Source organism: Pieris rapae, chromosome 15 (assembly GCF_905147795.1).
Source record: "Pieris rapae chromosome 15, ilPieRapa1.1, whole genome shotgun sequence".
In the NCBI taxonomy this organism is placed as follows: domain Eukaryota; kingdom Metazoa; phylum Arthropoda; class Insecta; order Lepidoptera; family Pieridae; genus Pieris; species Pieris rapae.
Window position 1 is genome coordinate 3,579,146 of NC_059523.1, and position 21,947 is coordinate 3,601,092.

General features: G+C 32.2%; 1 protein-coding gene across 3 annotated transcripts in view; it reads left to right on the forward strand.

The window, feature by feature from the left end:
• LOC110994685 (heterogeneous nuclear ribonucleoprotein L) overlaps positions 1-21,947 on the forward strand; it is a 202,157-nt gene that overhangs the window by 173,377 nt on the left and 6,833 nt on the right. For 2 of the 3 annotated variants that reach the window (XM_045631303.1, XM_045631302.1), the window contains exons 5-9: positions 2,826-2,877; positions 13,701-13,784; positions 17,835-17,924; positions 20,817-20,893; positions 21,491-21,589. In XM_045631303.1, coding sequence (XP_045487259.1) covers positions 2,826-2,877; positions 13,701-13,784; positions 17,835-17,924; positions 20,817-20,893; positions 21,491-21,589 — 402 coding nt within the window. The remainder of the gene's footprint in view (positions 1-2,825; positions 2,878-13,700; positions 13,785-17,834; positions 17,925-20,816; positions 20,894-21,490; positions 21,590-21,947) is intronic. The other variant, XM_045631304.1, reaches the window with a different exon arrangement.

Sequence of the window (21,947 nt, forward strand, 5' to 3'; positions counted from 1 at the left end):
AATAAATAAAATATCTGGGTTTACTGCACAAAACATAATGCGACAGAATTGCGATTTAAAGTTGTAATACGTAACTAATAAACGAATACATCAACCAAAAGCGTGTATTTTTCTCAATCTCCTTTTCTCACTCTCTCCCTTCATAGGTGTGACCTATGAAGGGAGAGAGTGAGAAAAAAACGCTACACATCTTTGAGACGCTAATATTATTATTATTACTTGTAATACGTAAAAATTTAACCGTCATGCGGCTAAATAAGTTTCACTTCAAAAACCATCTACTAATCTAATCTAAAATCTAATAAAATCTTAGGTCATAAATGCCACTGGATGTATGAATTAAACTACTGAAAAGGGTTAACATAACCCATTACGGTATCGTTATGAATAAAAGTCACCGGGGATACATTGTACCCCAATAAATATTAACAACGGGTGAATCACATAAAGGTTGAGAAAATGTGTCCAAATGATGTCGTAATGTGGGTGGCTCATGTCAACATGACTTGTTTACTATGTGAAAAGGTCTTTTTTTTATACCCAAGCTTAGATGGGGTTCTTGTGTATGACAATGGACACTCTCCGTAATACTGCTATAGATTAGTCTAATGGTACTAATTCTAAGAGAAAACTTCGAAAAGTTTTTTTTTATTGAAGATACAAGGAAGTAAATTAAATTAAATACAACAAGTGTTTCCTGGTAATAACGTAAATTCTATCATGTTTTAAATTAAAATTATTAATAGTTATAGTTACTCATTTAATGTGAATTATGAAACTATTTCAAACAGGACATTATTGTTTGCTAGCATTTCTACGATATCAATGAAAAGTGACAATTCCATTCTTATTTTTATTTTATATTGATCTATGAAATTAAAATGATGTTTTGGATTGTAATTTTCATTTGCGATGACAGATGGGTCAAATATACCCTTACTTAGAAGTGCACAGTGGGAAGAAAAAAGAAAGGTAGCCAACCAGAAATCTGGGAAGATTAAATAATAGGGTTAGTGAGGAAATATTATAAAATAGTTGCGGAGATGAAAGACAAATGGATATCTGGATCGTGTAGTAATTTATACAAGCGATTTTATAGTACTAGAAAGTCAGGCTATTTTTATTTTTGATTCCATATACAATAATTACTTCATGCACATTTCATAGCTAGAACTAACAACAATAAACTATATTATTAAACGTTCACCGAAGTTAATTGGATTTCAGAGTAAAAGCAATATTTAAAAAAATATAAAGGCTTGTACATTCTCTATTTATCTTTGGGGTCAATAAATGTCTATTTGTATGTTAAAAAGGAAAATTTTAAAATGTTTGTGCAGTGTCATAAAGTCATTTACGGACAATTAATCTTGCCATATAAAGAGATAAAAGGGAGATAAAGGGAGCAAAGTGAGAGTACGTCCTGTCATCGCATACAATGTTTTCAAAACGATAGCGCGATGCCTTTGTTCGGAAAACGTGAAAAAAATAACGTAAAATGCTTTTGACTTTACATTACGAAGTTTTTGAATGATGCTTGTAATATTGAAACAATCAAATGTTTGTTTACTACGGGATAACTTCCCGTAGTAAATAGCAGATATATTTGAGCTGGCTTGTGTTCTACTAAATTTTAGTATACTTTATTCCTTTTGCTGAATCGAAACCTAATGATATGGTGTAGGATATACGATAAGCATGTATTAAACATAAGTTGAAGATGTATCTCAAAGAATGTGTGGAAACCTAATATTTCCTCCTGACCTGTGAAAATTAATTATTATACGACGTAGACCCTCTTTTTTGAGTCTGGGCTTGCAATGCCATTTAATATCCATGGCTTGATAGCGATTAAAGAAATTAATCGTAATTTTAGTGATATAGAAACTTCCAATACACATTTATGAAATTTAGTCCATGCATTTATTCGTATCCACCGTTTAACTCTATTTCGAAACACTTTAAACAGATTTCGTTTGTACACGATATTCCTAGACAATAACGTCACTCTAACATCGAAATGAAGTTTTACCGGTTTTTATTTTCTCTTTGCAAAGATAATGGGTCTGACAAAACTCTTGGCTAGCCTGGGGTGAATCGTGTGTTTTAAAAGTATACAAGTATACGAAAAACTTACGTTAAGATAAACACGTACAAATTTTAATAATTAAATAAACTCAAACTAAAATAGTTTGAAAAAGCTCAAGTTAATATGTCACATGAATGCGAAACTCAAGTTCTCTGTTTTTCTTTTCTATTATAAACATTATGTGCACTATAACATTATATATGACGTTCCATTTAAGTGTGTGTATATACGTAATAAATTTAAATATACGTAATGCAAACGTAGCGACACTTATCACGCAAGTTCTCCAGACCTTGTAATCAGTGGCTCCCCTCGCGTCGATTAGGGTGATGACATCATTATAATCATCGATAACAATTACAGCATAATAGAATAATATTGCGAGATATATTTTTGAACAAATTATATAAAGATATTTTTATATAGTTTTAAATAAAATCTAAAGTAACAATTTTACAACAACCCCTAGGTAGAACTTCTTCAGCTAAGTCTTTTATGTGTATAATTAAACTAGGTATGACACGGTTGAGCGACGAAATCCAAAATTGAATTTTCCTTCAGAATTCCAGTTGTGATAGTGCCCGTTCAATATCGTAGCAACACCGGCTACGTCGTAGCTCGAAAGAAAAATTACTCATTGAATATTATATGCTACGGCGTAGCTCTAGGTTATTGGCCAACGAGCTACGAATCATGTATATTGCGTCATAAATAATTTTGGTCTTTTTATTTTCAGCCTGAAAGACTGAATGTGTTCAAAAACGACCAAGATAGCTGGGACTATACGCGTAAGTAGATATTAATTTTAGTTTTATCTGTTTAACCATTTGCTGATTATAAATAATTTATTGTGCTATTCCTATTGAGTAATTATTACGGCTAATCAGCTGAGTTACGATAACAATTTAATTTATATGTAAGTCTATGTAAGTTTGTATATATATAAATATAAAATAATACTGTGTCGTATCATTTTATATCAAATATTAAAATGGAATAGATGCACATTGCTCAGTCTCATTGAAATCAGCAAATGGTAAATATAGATTTTAACATACGAATAATTCTTAAGACAAAATATAAAGCATGAACTGTGTAGAAAATACATATAATTTACAAAAATATATGTTTTTTATACATACAAGTCTTAATTTCTATCTGCGCATGAGTGTTAACTGCATGATTAATTTATTTTACCAGATTTTCACTACATACTACTCATTGACTTATTCTGACATCACAATTGTTTGATAATTGAATACAATTATCTACGGCAAGGTTTTATCTTAAAGCATTAAATTGTACAGTATTTAAAGTTTTATTAATTATTATTTAAATTATTATCATCACTAAATTTGGAATATCTAATTTTTGATTGTTCACTATATTTTAACCACCAAATCTAAACTGAAACTTGTTTCATGTTGAAAAAATATATATTTTAATATTAAGACAAATAAAGGAACGTTAATGCTGAACAATGACTTAAAAGAAATGATTTTACTTTTAAAACTTAACAATAGTCTAGGTGGTGCCCGTTGCTCGAAAAAGAAAGAATGCTAAAAGCTTTTCTTTTAAATCTTTATAATAGGTGAATCATAAAGTTAAATGTAGCTGACTTCGAGACGGTTTTTAGTGTATAAATTAAAGTTCTAATATAAAGAAGTTCGTTGAATTGCAAATTCAAAGTATTTATACAAAATTTTAATTAAATAATTTCTGTGATTATATTATAGTTCGCTCGTTCGTAATTTTTAAAAGAGAAGAATTTACTTAATCCTACTAAGATTTTGAATCAATAATTTAAGCTGTAGAATGTGTTTGAAATATTAGTTAAAGTTTAAGTTCAAAATAAGCTTAAATTAATCCTAGAAGAAAAGCAGTAGCCATCGAATCGCAAGGAAACACGAGTTTATTGCACCTATAGATTATTAAAGTTACACAAACAATCTTTAAAATATTATATACAATCTTGTAAAATTAAAAAAAAAGTTGACCTGATTGTATAATGATATATTTATGATGTCAAAACAACTCTTTGTAAGTGGTTAATTAAAAACTTTTGATTACGTCATTATATCCACGAACCGGGTGAGTTGTATGTCATTATGCCTATTCATGAAGTTAAGCGATATGTTATTATGAAGTTATTATATACTATTTAAAACATATCATCGTATAAATCCTACTTATAACTTTTATAAAATGCGTGTTAAAAAGTACCACTTCGCGAGTTAGTTTGTCATTCCCAAATGTAATACAGATATTCAGAGGGTCCTAAGTTCGATTTCTAGCGAAATCCTAAATGTTTGTTAGTAGGCTCAGATAACTTTTTCATTACATTGATACAGAGATGTGTCTGGCTTATTTCGGACTTCTCAGTTATTTCGTATAAAAATACGAGTTTACAAATGGAAAATCATTCAGTATCAATGAGCAATATCGAGTAATAATAATAATTTAATTGAAATGTTTTTCAGTAAGCGTTGCAGGTTTATTCGTAGAATATGTATATGATTTATTATACTATTATAATAATGGTATTCCTTGTATAGTTTATGTATTATTATGTGTAACAACAATAATGCTTTAATCATAAATTACTTGAAAACGGATCCATTAGGGTCCAATTAATCAAAGTGTCCATATCCCAATCGTAATAGTGTGAGAAAAGTGATTTATTCCCGCGTGCAAATATATGCAAAGTGCACCAACGAATGAGATTTTTCCACGTGGAAACTGTATTAATATGGAAACGATGTTTGAATTTCATCTATGGCTACGCATTTTTGAAATGGGAGAATGGTTTTATTTCTTTAAACGAAATAAGTTAATTAAAATGTTGTTGAATGTTTAATATTAAATAATAGGAGTTTGTAGGTTCGATCCCCGGCTGTGTACCAATAGACTTTCTGTCTATGTGCGCATTTAACATTCGCTCGAACGGTAAAGGAAAACATCGTGCCCAAAAAGTTGACGCTGTGTGTCGGACACAGGAGCCTGATCACCCACTTGTCTATTAGATTGCCAAATCATAAAACATCTTCAGTAATCTGAAGACGCGCCACCGGCACTGGCGAAGGCTTGGTCTATTTTTTATTTCTGTCACTTTGTCTTCTTTAAATTTTCCAAATTTTAATTATGTTAGTTTAATTACATAGCTCTATCATCGTACAGTATGATAGACAAATTTATTGGTTTATTTTTTATTAAGTGTTGATAACTCTGAAGAAAACCGTAAGAAAAAGATATTTACTTAAAAGAGCATTTTTTCTGTGTTGTACAAATTTATAATGCGAAATACTGGGTTTAATCACTACGAGTTGCTAATTTTTCTATCGACTATCGCTATGTAAAAAGGGCTGGCTTCTTTTAATTTTTATACAAGATTATATAAGCGTAGTCTGAGGTAATTTATCCGCAGATCGGATATAGGATTTTGAAGATAGTCCACATTTATACAGATGTTCAACAAATCGATAGGTTTTCGAGTGTATGATAAAGGAATTCAATAATTCTGAAGATGTCCGGTCTCCTAACAAACGACCTCACTTATTCAGGAACTACGTGAGAATACTTTGAATATATTGGCATCTCTATTGACATTTTTGTATCGCATTCCTTTTGAAGAACGAAAAGAATATATATTTTGTATGTCAGGAATTGCAGAGTGTAGATTAATTCTTTAATGAACCTTATGCTATTATACAAAAAACAAGATTAAACTCTTATCTACTGCTATTTAAAGTCTGTTTAATATGAATACAAATAATTGTTAATACATCTTAGATAACATTCGTTCGTGTATATTAGCTAAATGCGATTTGGTTTTGAGTATTTTTTCGTACCTACTGCATATGTTTATCAAAAAATTCAATAGAGAAATGAATATGCAGAAATTAATTCACTATAAAGCTAATAAGCGACTCAAAGTAAAATAACGGTGAGATTTTTTATTCTCTTCAATACGACAAAAACTTCCGTCGACGTGCCTTAAAAAATTCAAAACCACAACACAGGACGTCAAACGCAAACCGCACGATACTTCATCACGACTCATTTAATTCTTTAAGTCTTTGATAGCCCTATTCTAATGTATACAAAAATAAACCGTAATAAAACCTCGTAGGGTTCAATTTCACTAAAAACATGTTTGTTAACTATCAAAGCAATTTGTGCCTTGTTGAGTGTAAGTTAAGGAGTAGATTTGTCTAAAATAATTATATGTTTGAACAGTGTCGCGTGGCAGTAGTGAGTTTCTCTACTGTCATAGTATGACACGATAAACGAGTTAGGGTTGTCACGAATGCAATGAATTTTTAATACTTAATAGTGGACATGCCACTGAATATTCAATATTGTGAAATTATATTTAATTATATAATGACGATAATTCTTAGCTGTTTACGTTTCTGATAATTGATAGCAATTTTTACTAAATGTCAGCTCCATTCTTTTCTAGTCCTGTCCATTGTGGAATGTGATTGCCTTCTTCTTTGGCATCCTCTGGTACGTTCCATCTCTGGGTTATCAGTGCGAATCACGGTAGAGCTAGTCTTTTACTAAACCAGACCAATATTTATGAGAAGGTTTCGTTAACTCGTGCAAGAGTACCTTTTCACTTGCATATAGTAGGTTAAACTCTATCGCCATATCGGATCCGGAGTTATTTCCATACAATAAGGCGGTCGCGGCACGTCGGAGGTGCAATTTCCCTTTTACCTCGCCCCGCACCCCTTTCACCGCACCTGGCAACCCCGAGGTGAACCTATGTAGACCATATTCTATCAATACATATATCATATATTACTGTAATTAATAACTCTTGGGTTTTTCACCTTTTTTAAAGATTGGATTTGGATTGATTCTCTCAAACGTTTCAAGAGCACTGATTTTAAGGTCCATGGTCATATTCATACCTCGTCATTATCTCGGCTTAAGCGCTGTTAAATTTGTTAAACTTCATACATAAAAAAGTGCGTGCATACATACAAAGTACACATATCAGAAGTGAATCTTTATAAATTAATTATTACTAAGGTATAAGCCGCAATAGATGATCATGTACCAGTGTATGATCACTCCATGTATTTTTATATCTATATTCACACTGTTTACACACTGTGCTAATCATAATATAAATAAATAAAAAATCTGCGTAAAAATTCACAAGACGTTATGCAAGAGAATTTCCATCTAAAGTTTTAATATGACGAATACATCAAGCAATAGCGTGTATTTTTTCTCGACCACCCTTTCCCACTCTCTCTCTCTCTCAATCGGTCTTATTCGCTCTCTCTCTTTTCTTCGACAAAAACGGTACACATCTTCGTGAAACTAGGTTGTTGGGATGACGTTCTAGAATAGGTGCCCAAGTGTCCCTAACTATTTAGTTATCATTATATAGAATACCCCAACCACACATATACTTATTTTATTAGTTCTTAGCTTAGCTTAGTAGATGTTCCATGTTCCCCCAGATGTCTAAAGCTAGTTTAATGGATCCAATGTATATTCTAGGGAACGAACAAAAATATCGCACATTGGTTTCAAATACAGCGATACGCTGCACTGTGCACAGTGCAAACATTTGGAAACTCACACCGGCATAATATTTGATGTGTGCTTCAGCACACGATCAGATATCGATATATTTTATGTGGTTTAAGGAAAGATACTTTTAGTATATTTTTTTTTTATTACTTATATCGTCACGCCTTTTTCCCGTCACGTTTTTTTCCGTTTTTCCTGACATGTTTCTCGCTTGTCGCTTTCGTGACATTCACCATTCATGCTCGTCGGTTAAGGGTAGGTTTAACTCGTGCGTTTTCTAGTAAAATTTACTTACATTTATTAATAACTGATCGATGTAATCGATCTCTTCTTTTTTCGATGTAGACGGTGGAGGTAGGTTATTAGACACATGTATTCCATTATAAAATTTTATAAGACCATCACTGGTTTTAGGCCAAGACTAGGAATTGTACACAAATAATAATTTATCATTTTCTTCTTAGAAATGAACAGACTTCTAACAATATCGCCTTTGCCTTATCGAGAATGTGACCTACATCTTAAACGAATGAACACTAAAACACTAAATCTCGTCTAAACCCCACAACATACGCTACATGAAAGCGATACTGGGTTATCCTTGGAACGAATCCAGAGAGAGGCGGGGAATTTTTACTATGATAGTGTTGCCAACTTGTGGAATTACCCCGCTCCTAAGATAAATTGACTGTTTTATGTTTATAAAAGAAATGGTTTAGGTGTATTGTTACTTAACGTTAAATTATTACTACTTTTTATGATAAATAATCAAAGTGTGTAATTGTTCCACTCGTATCACCTCAACAACGGTGTGTTATTTATGACAATATATGCCGCGCACCATCACTATGTAGAACCATGTACTTAATTTGACTTAGGGTCAAGAAAAGACCTTACCAATTCCTTAAAAGATGGCTGGTAGACGTACTTGTAAGTCCTCTGCCATGGAGTATCCATGGACGACTGTATCAATTAACATCCGACGAGTCTACTACCCCTGTTCTATAAAAAGCTTTTGAAAGCTTAAAAAGAGTAAACCGTTAATCGTCATTTACTTTATTTTTTATACTTTACGCGTTTTCGTTTATGATGATGAATACGTATCGTTAAAAGTGTTATCTAAGACTATACACATTGCTTTGGCAATATTATCTCATAAAATAATACTTATGACGGCTTGTGTGATTTAAGTTGGACATTTTATTTTTCAAGTTATTATACGTAGAGTAGAAATAAATCAGAATAATAAAGCATTTTCATATTTATTTTTATTGTTACCGGAATAAAAAAGACATAACTTCTATTTGAGACTTGTAGTACATTATTAAGTATAAATAAAATTAATTGATAATTCTATAAGTGTAAATAAATAAAACTTTAAATACAAAACTTTTAAACGAAAACAGTGCAGCTACTGGCTATTCCATTTCTTTTATTCCACAGTATATATATATATATATATATATATATATATATATAGAACAATATTTCTTTATACAATTATTAATAAATCTAGAGCATGCAGCTTAATAAATCAATAATAACGCATAGCACATATTTATTTATCAACCTTTATTTTATTCGGATATAAATCGAGAAATCCAGTGGTGTTGTATGGCAATAAATAAAATAGTCGCGTGAAATGCAAGACGCTTCGTTGAGACGAGAATCTGATAACTGGAGTCAATATTTCGCGACGCGCCTTGGGCGTTTAGGGTTGTCACCTAAAATATGTAAGAGTTTTTCGATTTTATTTGAAACTATCTTTTATGTGAAATATTTCACATGAAGGGCATCTGAAGGATACATATTGAGCACACAAAAAATTCAGTGTTCATTCTTGACACTATCGTTAACGACACTACCATTTAGTTCAGAATATCATTTATTCATGTAATAGTATGTGAAAGTTAGTAAAATAATTAATTGGTCTAAATTTAAATAAGGGCGTAGAACGGACCAGAAGAACTGGCATTAAACTCTCCATCACTCTTAAATCCCCAAGGTTTTTGGTGTTTTGGTTGGTATTTAAACCTGACCCGACATATCAAACCTAATGATTCTTAAAATTGACAACCCTATTCAAGATAAGTGGGTGTCGGCTTACAGTATCGTGTTGACAGCATTGTCAATGGATTAGAAACTAGTCAACACCGCCTCATAATGTTCCTTTCTTCGAAATCTTGTTTCAAATTCATAAGCGTAAAGCAGACAATGCTACAAGATGTTATACACGGCTCGCATAAACGAAAATAAATTTTGAAGATTGTATTTGTCCAAGAGATGAAGCTAATCACTGATTACATATTACGCCTCGTAACTGCCATGAGATAATATTGTTCTCCATCCACTATGTTGACCAATGTCTGTTTCTACATTGATTTTGGTTGTCAGTACGGAAAACTGCGTGTCGGTCGAAATGGAATTGGTTAACAAATTCACTTAAGTCTTCTAGAAACTATCATTCATCGACCTTCTATATAAACAAAGATAAATTTCCATTTAAAGCGCAATTTGAACCATTTCGTGTGTATATTCAGGAATTCCTACAATATTGCGGCTGCGAATTGATAGACGCGCTCGAAGACGATTGATACACCCATTGTAGTCCTCGGTCCTACAAATTGTAGGGGACGACAGACTAAGAGATATGGAATGAATATATAAAACTTGTACAAAAGCATTGTATTAGCTCAACTTCTGCGATCAATAATGTTAGAAAATTGTTAGGTTTTATAGATGAGAAACTTGTGTTTTCTTCTGCGTGTATTTGCTATCAGCCCTAAGGCTGTGAGTTCTGTGCTGTGGTGCTATGTGTTGGTTTTATTAAGTGGAAGGGCTTCCCATTCGAAGCATCTACTCATCAATTGCCTGGAGTAACTTGCGGTCTTCTAGCTCTAGAATAGTGGGACGTATTACTTTAGTGACAGATTAACCGCTCTTTGTATTAAGCTGCGGGTCTCCAGACTTTCTCTTTGATTGTTCTCATTGAGATGAGATTCACAATAATAACGATTTATAATAATAACAATAAAAATGTATTCTACAATTCCTTTGTAAGGCATTCAGACATATATATTTACTAATAAGTAGGCATTTACTTGTAACTTAGAAGTATCCTGGTTACAAATTATGGGTATAGAACAATACAAATTTAGTAGTTTAGCTCTTTGCCTATGGGGACAAGATGGCTATTGTGTATAGGGCGCTGTGAATCGATCAGCTATTAACTGAGATGGATCGAGCTATTATATCCACGTCATACGTGTGTGTGAGGGTTAAGTCGACTCTTAGGAAATATATAATTCTTTCCGATAATCGTATAGTATAGATATCTTAAAAACTCTGTACTCTAGACAAAGATATAACATCCGTCAAAAGTTTTAAATAGTGTACTTTAAAAATCCTTGATAACGTTGCTTTCGATGTTAGTACACAATATTTTATTTATAAACAACATTATATTCCAAATAGGTTCTATTAACCTTGTCCCACTAACCTATTAAGATTCAATATGAACACAGAATCAATGACTCGCAATTTATGAGATACTGATATGGATTGGTTCTGTTGCTAAACTGAAAGTCAGTAATAAGTATGAATTATAAATTTTTCTACAGCTGTGATACATTTCTGACATTCACCACCTTTTGTCTTCAGTCTCCGTGACCACGCACGCTGTAAAACACGCGAAACGTCGGATAAATGTAAAATTATGTTAAATAATTATAGGTTTACAATAAAAATTGCTTCAATCAATATGAAGTTGTATACAGATAATGTACTAAACAAAATTTAATAAAAAATACGATATGTTTCTCAAATCTGGGCGGGAGCTTCCCAGTACCAGCTCCTAATGCTTAATTTCGATACCAATTTGAACTGTCGACGACCTGTAACTGAGCGGCTTGAACCCTTGGCCTTGCGTAGAGATTTGGGAACTACATCTTAATTATGGAGAACATTCAGAAGAGTTATTTGGATTAATGTTTATTAATACTTGCAGTTTAGATTTATCATCGGATGTCCAGGTAGAATATGAAAAATATTTTTTTTAATACACACATAGTAAAAAAATATATAAATGTATTTCCATGTAATAAAGTACGTACGTATGATGAATGTATATAATCATCCTGGGCCGTATTATAAAAGGAGGATTAAAGGTAGTTGTTCGAACAGATAAGTAAAATTTTAATAATTGTTCAATTGCCCTAGATATATCTTTTAAGACCTGTGCGTAGTTATCCAAAATATCGCTTTTAATATTCTCTCTTGCTATAGGGTATAAATGTGTTTATTTCATTACGACTTCATGAAAGTTCAATTGCAACAAGACCTTTCAGTTCGAAGTTTCGCATTAATTTGTTCAAATCTTATCCAAATAGAAATGTATTGATGATTATACAAGTTTCTACGTCAATTCTACCGAGTTCGAATACAAATTGGACGTTTGGTAGCGAACCAAACGCTTTAGTTAACAGATCCCTGTAATTTTGTCAGTCATCCTTGCTGGCGAAACGAGTGGGTGGGTTTAACGAGTTGCCTGCAATCAATTTGTAGGATACGGTGAATGTTGATACGTATATCTGATGTTCACGTGATTTATGAATAGAACATGTGCTGTTAGTGCTTACAGTTTGAAGTTGGAAAATAAATCGATAGAAAAAGCCATAATTAATACGCACATGTTTAAAAAATAGCAATTTTAAATTTTACTGTTAATAAAACTTTTAATATATGATATCTAAGTTGGTCATCGATTTCAAAGTTAGTTAGAATTGGGTTGACACTTCTTTGCACTAAACAACAGTCTCCCACACATCATTTATTCCCATATTTAGAAAGCAGTCTTATTATGGAGAAATGACCGCTAGAGCACTGGTATGTATTGCTTGATGTTTTACTGTCATTTTGATTTGACTTTAGCGTATGAGCATTTTTTTTTTCTATCAATCAAACTGACAGTATGCTTTTTGATATAACATTGTTCCGCCAGCTTGTCACTTTGCTTTTAATACATAGATGTCACTACAGCTTGACTATTAACATATATTACAGTACACAAGAAAAATGAGGTTTACCACGATCCAAATTATTGCATCTAATTTACTAGCTTATGGTACAATTTACTCTGAAATGTCTGTGGTAAATTACTTTTTTCCTAGAGTACAAGTTATTATAAGCATTATTAATATTATATTAAGTAATATTCTTCCATGCACATATGAAACTAAAGACAAACACACTCTTAAAAAAGGTCTCGTTTGAGGACATTAATGGAGCGTATAACAGAAACAGAAGAGAAAGCAAGCAGACAGACATGCAGAGATACACAGACACAAAAATTGTCTCAGAAAACACAGATGACGACAAATGGATATACAATTTTACATTTGTTATATTTTTTTGTATTTTTGTAGCTTTCGTGGAATTGGCATGCACCGTTAACGCTATGCAAGGTGACAGAGATAGTATTGGGTATAACGAATACATAAGGATGAAATAAGAGTGTGTTCGTCTTTTATATGTGCAGGAAAGGCACCCGGTCCGCGCCGAAGTTGCGACGTAACGGACGCGGTCGGACAGCGGTAAGTCTACAGTTTGTTGAAAATGTTAAAGATGGTGCTAGACTTACTAACTGAATGACTCGCTTCGGATATATATAATTTAGTTTGTTCATACATGATTTGGAAGTTTTCGTCCTAAGTAAAAATTCAATTTGAAGGTTAGATATAACGATCCCCAAGCTCATTTGCAAAGCAAAGTGTACAATCAAGAAACTTTGGACACATCTGCTTTTGACTGAATATAAAGTATTTGTCATTATACTTTTGGCTGTCAAACCCATAGTATGTTCGTGATTTTTTGCTAAGCATGGCAGTATTAGAACGACTTTATTAAAAACCATAACTCATGTAACTTATTTTGATTAAATTTCGTTAAACCCAAAGAAGTTTTTTTACAATTGAATTAGTTTGGTTTCCCACGCCCACAACGGACTAGTATAGATAATTTATACAATAGAATGTAGCTTTTATTCGATTTTTTTTTTCAGTGTCGGATGAAGGACAACCACAACAGCGCAGCGCACCTCTGTTGCAGTCACCACAATACACTGGCGGCAGACCACAACCCTATAGTAAGTAACTTTAATTTAAAAAATACAAGCATGCATTGATTTCAAATGAAACCAACTTTGTTTTTTAGATTAATGATATATAGTATAAGTATTTATAGTCTAAAACATTAAAAGTTATTTTACTTAGGATTGCTTATTTTAAATTAAATTTGTTTATAAATGTATGTTTAAAAGAGCTATTTTTTTAAGTTTATCTAAAAGCCGATAGTCAGACGTTTGTTTTCTGCTAAAATCTTCTAAATATTTCCTTGCACCAAATTAATACGCAGAAATAACACGTGCATAGTTTTGAATTATTATCAAAACAAAATTACTAACGTGGCATAGAGTAATCTCCAAAGCAAATACAGAGAATACAAGATGAAAACACGTTGAGATTTCATCTCGCATTCTGAATAGCGTGGCTTAAAATACCGCGGAGTGATGTAAAGGGCTTAAATCTGAATGGATGTCGGAATTTTAAATCGTATACATGAGTAACTAACTGTTAAAGTAAAAATAACATTAAAAAGTTTCTAAGAAATTTTCGAAGAAGCTCAACGGCTGAACTTGCTTATAATTTCACTTTAATCTGCTGGTTCATGCAGATGTACATCGTATCCTTAATTTAAAAGATGAATCGCCATCCATCTGACCTACTGAAATAAATTAAACCAGTTTTTTTTCAGCCTATATGAATCAGTTATGACAAGTATTAGATATGTACATATGTATTTATTGATAAGATTGTCTAGATCAGTGATTCTCAACATATGTTCCGCGGCACTTGGGTGCCGCCAGATTTCAAAATTGTGCCGCCAAATTTAGCGAAATTATGTTATTATATATAATGTGCGTCTAAGTATATTTCTTTGATAAATATTTGTTATGGCTACGAAAAAAAAAAAAGATTTTTCACCTATGCTTACTCATAGGTACGTTATTGTTGTAACTTGAGAAAAGGGTACGAAAACAGGCAATACGTGAAAGAAATTGCCGGGAGTGAAATTCAGTGAAAAATTAGAAAGATAAAAGTTAAGTGAATTTAAGTGTCTCTCCCTTCGAAGAGAATAATTTACTCAACATGAATATTTCATACAAATGTGTACGTGTACATTTTACTGGCAAAATTTCGTCATGGTCAGGTAATTGTACTGTAGATTTCCATACACTATGTGATCTAAAGAATATTTTAAATCACAAGGCCTATAGAAATCGAGTAAACGTTTATGTAAGAAAGATATTTATTTGAGCTGCCTATTTTTTTTATCTAAGTTTGAATATTTAAAAAAAGTTAATTCTACGTTTCAAAATCACTATTTTGTTCCTAGAAGAGTAAAGGAATTAAATTTCAGCGTAATCGAATACTCCATAAAAACAATGCCTCCCAACCTCAAAACGAATAGGAAAGTAGGTCGCTTCAGAAATACGATAATGCCACGCGACTGAATGCGTCCGCCCGGTGTGAAAGCTCGGTGTGAAATGATGCGAAAGCCGTATAACGCTTCGAGTGCTACCCACTTTAAATATTTCATTGAGCCAGGATTGACGCTACAGTATATAGAACCCATAGTAGACGTAAAACTTTGTAACTTAACTAAGCAATATTGAAAGTACATAACGTATAGAGATAAGGGAACGTTTGTTCGAAAATTCTGAATTTGAATATTATATGAACTTATATGAATTATTATATGATTTAACTTTGAGAATATGTTACATTTTGCGTGTTTGCCAATATTTTTTAAATTTGCTCTAGTTACAACTATGCTATAATATACTCTGTGGTAATGTTTTTGTTAAAAATGTACTGCGTGAGACCTAGTCTTCCATATAGCCTTTCCCGTGAGTCTCTCGAATTAAATATATTTTTTTTTTACTTTTTGTTCACGGTCAACGAGGACAATTGGCCTAATTGGCTTGTGCCGGACCGACTCGTTACAGAAGGAAGCAAAAAATGGAAATACCAATTTGATTTTTAATCCATACAGCTTTGTTTCTAACCTCGCTGTTGAAGATTCGTAATTTCGCTTCAGTTTCATGTTAAAATGTCGTGTTGCAGCTTACTAGGATGATTTTTTTTCTATTAGTATTTTGTAAACTAAAGCTTTGTTTGTTAAATATAATGTGTATAGACAATAGTTAGTGACTCCAGTTTCGAAGCTATTTCAGCCAATACGTATAAAAATTGTGTAACATATAGTGTTCAAGAACGAAAGATCTGAGACCAGTACCCTCGGTACAATATTAAAGTATAGTAAAGGCGTATTCTATTTAAAAAGTATACAAATAAAATATTTTTGTTGCTAAAAACTAAAAATTGCCACAGTAACGCATTTAATCAGATTTTTAAACCAACAAATGCGAGTGCCAAGCATAATTTGCTTTGTATTCAAATGATAAATACGAAAAACGTTTAAAAAAGCTTTGCCGAGCTTTTCAACTAAATAAACACGAAAATGAAAATTATCAAAAGCGTCCGAAAGCTATTCTAGTGTTGGCGTTCGTTTAAAGTTTGCGTGTTTTTTAGATTTCGTGTAACGTTTTTTTGAAACGATTTGGGATAACGAGTGCGATTCGGCTGTTTTTATAACGATTTAAAACCGGTTCACAAAATTAAAGTTTTAGCAAAATTAACACAAATGTTTTATCTGCATCTGCTATTGTAGTATCTTTACCAGGTATTGGTAACAAGAATACATTGGACTATTTATTAAAATGAATACACGTAAGCCTGTAAGTATAATGTCAATGGGGAATGCAGCGGTTTTTATCCTGTTTAATCCCAAATGTTTTAAACTGATAATTTAAAAGAAGCAGGATTTCTTCAGGGATGTGTGACAGAATGTATGCGAGAAAATTTTGATTAGATGGAGTAAAAAAATCTAGGTAATTTAAATTCAAAGTGTGAGAACGTCTATCTAGATGTGTTTGCATACGAAGCCGTTCTGTGGTCTTAAGTGGATCACGTTGAAAACTAATTTTCATACGTTATACGATTCAGTTTTTATTGCTCGTGTGATTTAAGTGGTTTTTAGTTTTCTCATTTTCTGAAAGATGTTTTATGTTTTCTTGAGAAAATTGCCTAGGAGATCCGCATGTTAGTTGTATTTTGTTTTCAATTTAATCTCAACTTAAGATTACTCACAGAAATTTAATACAACATATTATCAATCGCTTAGTGGAAGCTTTTAAACAATTATCCAGTTCAAGGGTTGTTTCATTCAAATTATATATTATGTACAAATAAATTTAATAAAATTAACATTTAACATTGCTTTAATATATGTTTTATTCTAATTCAATGCACTTGACAGAATTTAAGTGTTTCGAGTTATTTTTTTTACATTGAAAGTTGAAAAGAACATGAGAAAACATATGTTAATTCCTTTCGCTCCGTATGTGCTAGAGGTAAAATCTTAAAAAAATATAGAATGTTAGCCCGTTGAAATATACGATATAAAATTATATAACAAATAAATTGATTGACGTGTCGTTTGCGTTTGAGATATGAATCAAGTCCTTTTAAGGAAATTAACTTTCGTCTACCCTCTAGATACCCTTAGCTATGTATCCTTTCAGACGAACGCGTTTTGGCCAACAATCACTGATTGAGATTGAGAATTCTGACGAGCTAGGTCTGGATATCCCTAGTTGCTCCTCTCACACTTTGAATATTTTTTTATTTACCAGTGTATCAGTGTGCCAAGCATTGCATTTTTTTAAATTTAATAAAATATACAAATATATAACTACGTAAAACTGCACTTTGTACCTTGTGGACACTGAATTTATATAAAGTATATCATTATATACGGAAATTATTATATTTCATTCTCTTTATTTACTTATATAAATTTCTGTACATAACAACACGTCCTTGTGCACGATCTTTCATAAAATGATAGCGAAAAAGGTTGAATGACATACGAAATACTTGAAATTTGTTAACAATTATATTGAAGTGACGAAATATGAAGGTATAAGTTGACAGGGAACAGAACATATGAATCTTTGTGAAATGTAAATCAAGAAAATCAAGTAAACAGTTTTGATGATACCGCATGACAGATGCAAGTACCGTCAACCATGCGCCTGCGACGCGAGCCTGCAGTGAAGACTCTTGCAGTCAGCACAGTCAGCATAGTGATGCACAGAACGGTTTGTATACAGCCTCCAGACAAAAGCCTTATCCGCGGCGTGATTATAATGTTCTATTAACTTGACAATAATCGCTCGATGATGCCTTTCATTTGAATAATTTACACTATTGTTGCGACTAGTTACTACGTTACAACCGGTATCTCCAATCTATGAAAAGATTTCATATATCACGCTAAGCCTACAAGGATCTTGTCTAAGAGGCAGAATTGTTTGTGTCTAACCTAACGCTAGGATTGCCACGAAATCATCACGTTTAAAATGGAGAAACATTTCGAAACTCTCTTGGCAACCCTATATAACATGTGTATTAAGTAAAAACTGTGTAAGTAGATCTCTAGATTATAATCGTGGCATGTATGTATAGAGTTTAATACAGAAAATCAATAGATACATGGTATGTATATTAACAATTATAGAAAAAATACCTAGAAAGGAATAAAAATGTGGTGTAACCGCCGCTCGAGTGTATGTACTGCATTCATTGCTGTATTTTTAACAGGCTCGTTATAAGGATACCATGAATGATATATATTAGTTTTAATTGTTTTTCTGTATTAATTGTACGAGTTGTTGTAAATTAAATTGCTAAAACTGTCTACGCACTCAACTAAATCATAGTGTGTCATATGCTAACTTATTAAACATGTATTCATTACAATTAAACTCATCATTTATATCAGGGTAATCATAATGTTCTTTTACGTATTTTAATGTATTTTATTACGTCGATAGGTTTTAAATTATAATGACCTTATACCTACTATTGGCCGATATAATTAATTCGCAATTTCATTCATGGCATCCGATAATAACTCTTAAATATCTGTTACACATCAATAAACGTTGATGGGAGCCGTAGGCTTTATAATCCGTCAAATTTACTAGGAAATATTATGATTACCCCAAATTAAATAATCCATAATATTGTACTTCTTTCATATACTTTAAATACGTATTTCACAATATCTAAGCCAGAGAACATTTTATACCAAACAGTCAATTCAATACTAAATTCCAATCTCAGACTTAGTCAACACATATTGGACATTGTGAAACATTTGTTGAACACGGGTTCTATATCAAAATGTCATTCGTGCTAGCTGCGTAGATTTTTCTATACAATGGCTGTCAAATAGTGTTTTTATAGAAAAATGTACTCGTAATTACGATTGATATTTTAATATGTGACGTTTGTATTAAACAGACCCATATCATTTATTTCATATGCTTTTAGCATAACATTAATGAGTATTAAAAACTTCATAAATAAATGTCACCGCATACCACGTAATATTAAAGCAATCGACGTGAGCCGCTCTTGGGATTGAACGTCTTAAAAACAGGCTTGGAGTAATTGCTGACATACAAAACATTTTGTAATACATACACAATAAATATATACATAACACAAAAGACTTTCATTTACAACCCTTCTTGCCTGCATGCTGTAAATCTTATTTTAAAAACAGTACCTACATGCTAGTTATAAGTATATATGTTGTTATTAGTATTAATTATACAGCTATTACTTTCGGGGAATATTTTTTCCATATTGTACAAGCTAAACAAGCTAATATACATTAATTGGGAGTGAAATCTCGCATCTTACCCATACAACCTTCTCGTATCTATTTCAAACCTTATAGCATCAGAGTAACGACAGTACTTGGAATTAAAACATAAAAAATATTTAATTAATTTACTAAATAAATAAATGCCTTCAAATAGTAGGACTATTGTATGAACTAAATCAGTTAACCAGAAACTTGATTTTCTATTCTTAGCTAATCGAGCATTTAAGTTCGTGGCTATACAAAGTTATTGTTCTAAAAATCTGGGACGGACGTTAGAACTTTATCTTTATCAACAGAAAAAAAACCATCGCTGTAAAATTAATAGCAATCTAATAATTAATTTTTATAATATATTTGTTTAAAAATCAATCTAATTAAAAATAGTCTAACGTTATTTATTTTCGGGGGCTTAATTGAAATACAGGCCCTATGAGGTATTCAATTTCCGAACACTTGACGTTAACAGAAAGTAATTAAACTAAATTAATTAATTCTTAGGCATTAATTATTGTTAAAGTTTAATTACAATTAATTATTGTATAGTATACAAGTTTTTACAAAAGTTATCAGCACTGGTTCTTATCAGCTCAGTACTACTTACTACTACGCTCACTAATTAGTATTTCATTGAACTCCTTGATAACAAGAAGTAAAAACTATAAATCAAGTGGAAACTACTTTCTGAAATTTTTGAACGTAAATCAAGTTTCTTGTAAGCTCCAATTTTTAGTCCGCTACGAAAATTCACGAGTGGTTTTAATTGTTTTAGTATTCCGTTGCCTATATTTCAGTCGAAATAAATATGATGGAGTGTTTGTTTTTAATCTTCCAAGTACATAATAATCACTATTAAAGTGGGATTTCGAAATTTGAAACAATCTTGGAAATATGGTCTTTCGAATACCGCTTATCAAAATTAGCCAAAACCTTTGGAAAACTTTTATCACAACGCTTTCTAATATAATCTAATCAGTATTCTAAAAGTAAAGTAAAAACCTTAAAAGTGAAAAGTATTTTATGAGAAATTTTTACAATTAAATTTGCCATGGCATATTTGAGAATATATCTAAAGATACTTAATCATTCGGTTTTATTAAAGAAAATCAAGTTAGCTCGGTCGTATCCTCATGGTAACCATTATTCCTATAAAAAAACGTTTACATGGAACTGACTTTTATCCAGGTTCTTAAATAACGCTGATTGTGACTTGATGTTTTAGAATACCTAACATGTTTCAATTAATACGAATTACACTTCAGCATTGAAAACATCTTATTTTGTCTGTTATTTTACTCATTGTGTCAATTATCTACAGACATGGACTTTAGCAGTGGCGGTCCACCCCCGGGTATGATGAAAGATAGACATGGACCACCGCCTCCTCATCATCCGGTAAGACTTCAATAAATGTAAAATAAAAATTAGATAACTACCACTAAAAAGGATGCATTTGTTTTGTGTAAACATTAGGGGGCGTCCATAAATTACGTGAGGTGTTTTTTTTTTAGTTTTCTGCCCCTCCCTCCCCCCCCTGGTGAGATGTCGTGAGATTTTATTCAACCCCCTCCCCCAACCCCCACTCTCTCACGTGAGATTTCTCAAAATGTGAGTTTCTTACGTAAACGCGTTGGATTGTTATTGTAAAAAGAAAAAAACTAATTTGCTTCGTGCTTTTATTTACGACTAGTGATCTTAATCGTATTACGATTACGCTTAAGATAAAATCTTAAGCATGTACAATCTGGATTAAATGGACCAAAATAGTATAATTCTTTTTTTTGTTTCAATCAGAAAAAAAATTGCGTGATATTTGCCGAGACCCCCCCTCTCTCCAACCTAAGCTTAGATGAGATTTGACTAGACCCCCTCCCCCCCTTAAACACCTCACGTAATTTATGGACGCCCCCTTACAGACAAAATGTTGTTGATGCAGTGTGCAGTATCTGACGTTTGTAAGATTAATTTATTTAATTAAATAATTAATTTCAGCGTGACGGTCGTGGTCCCTATGGCCCCGAAGGCTATGGCGGAGAAGGTTTCGTTCCGCCTCCACCAATGCATCATCCTCCCATGCCACCACAAAATCAGGTAAACTTATAAAATTATATTTCGTGAGTTCCTTCTGTTTCGATTAATGCAAAAAGGCCTACCATAATTGGCTACTTTAAAACGAAGTATGTTCTACCTCTGTACAACAAAAGCTTTAGCTTAATGAACAACTTAGAAACGTTCTATAAAAAGGCAATCACATGATAGCCCAAGCACGTTCCATAGCTTTAGAAATATTATGTCTGCTACACAGGAATGTGACTTCAATTTTGAGTGTTAAAGGCTACTGTACGTGATCTTTCTGTTTTTGAAGTGAAACTTATTTAGGTTCATGAGGGTAAATTTTTACGTATCGTCACGAAGATGTGCAGGATTTTGGACGAAGAAAAGGGAGGGA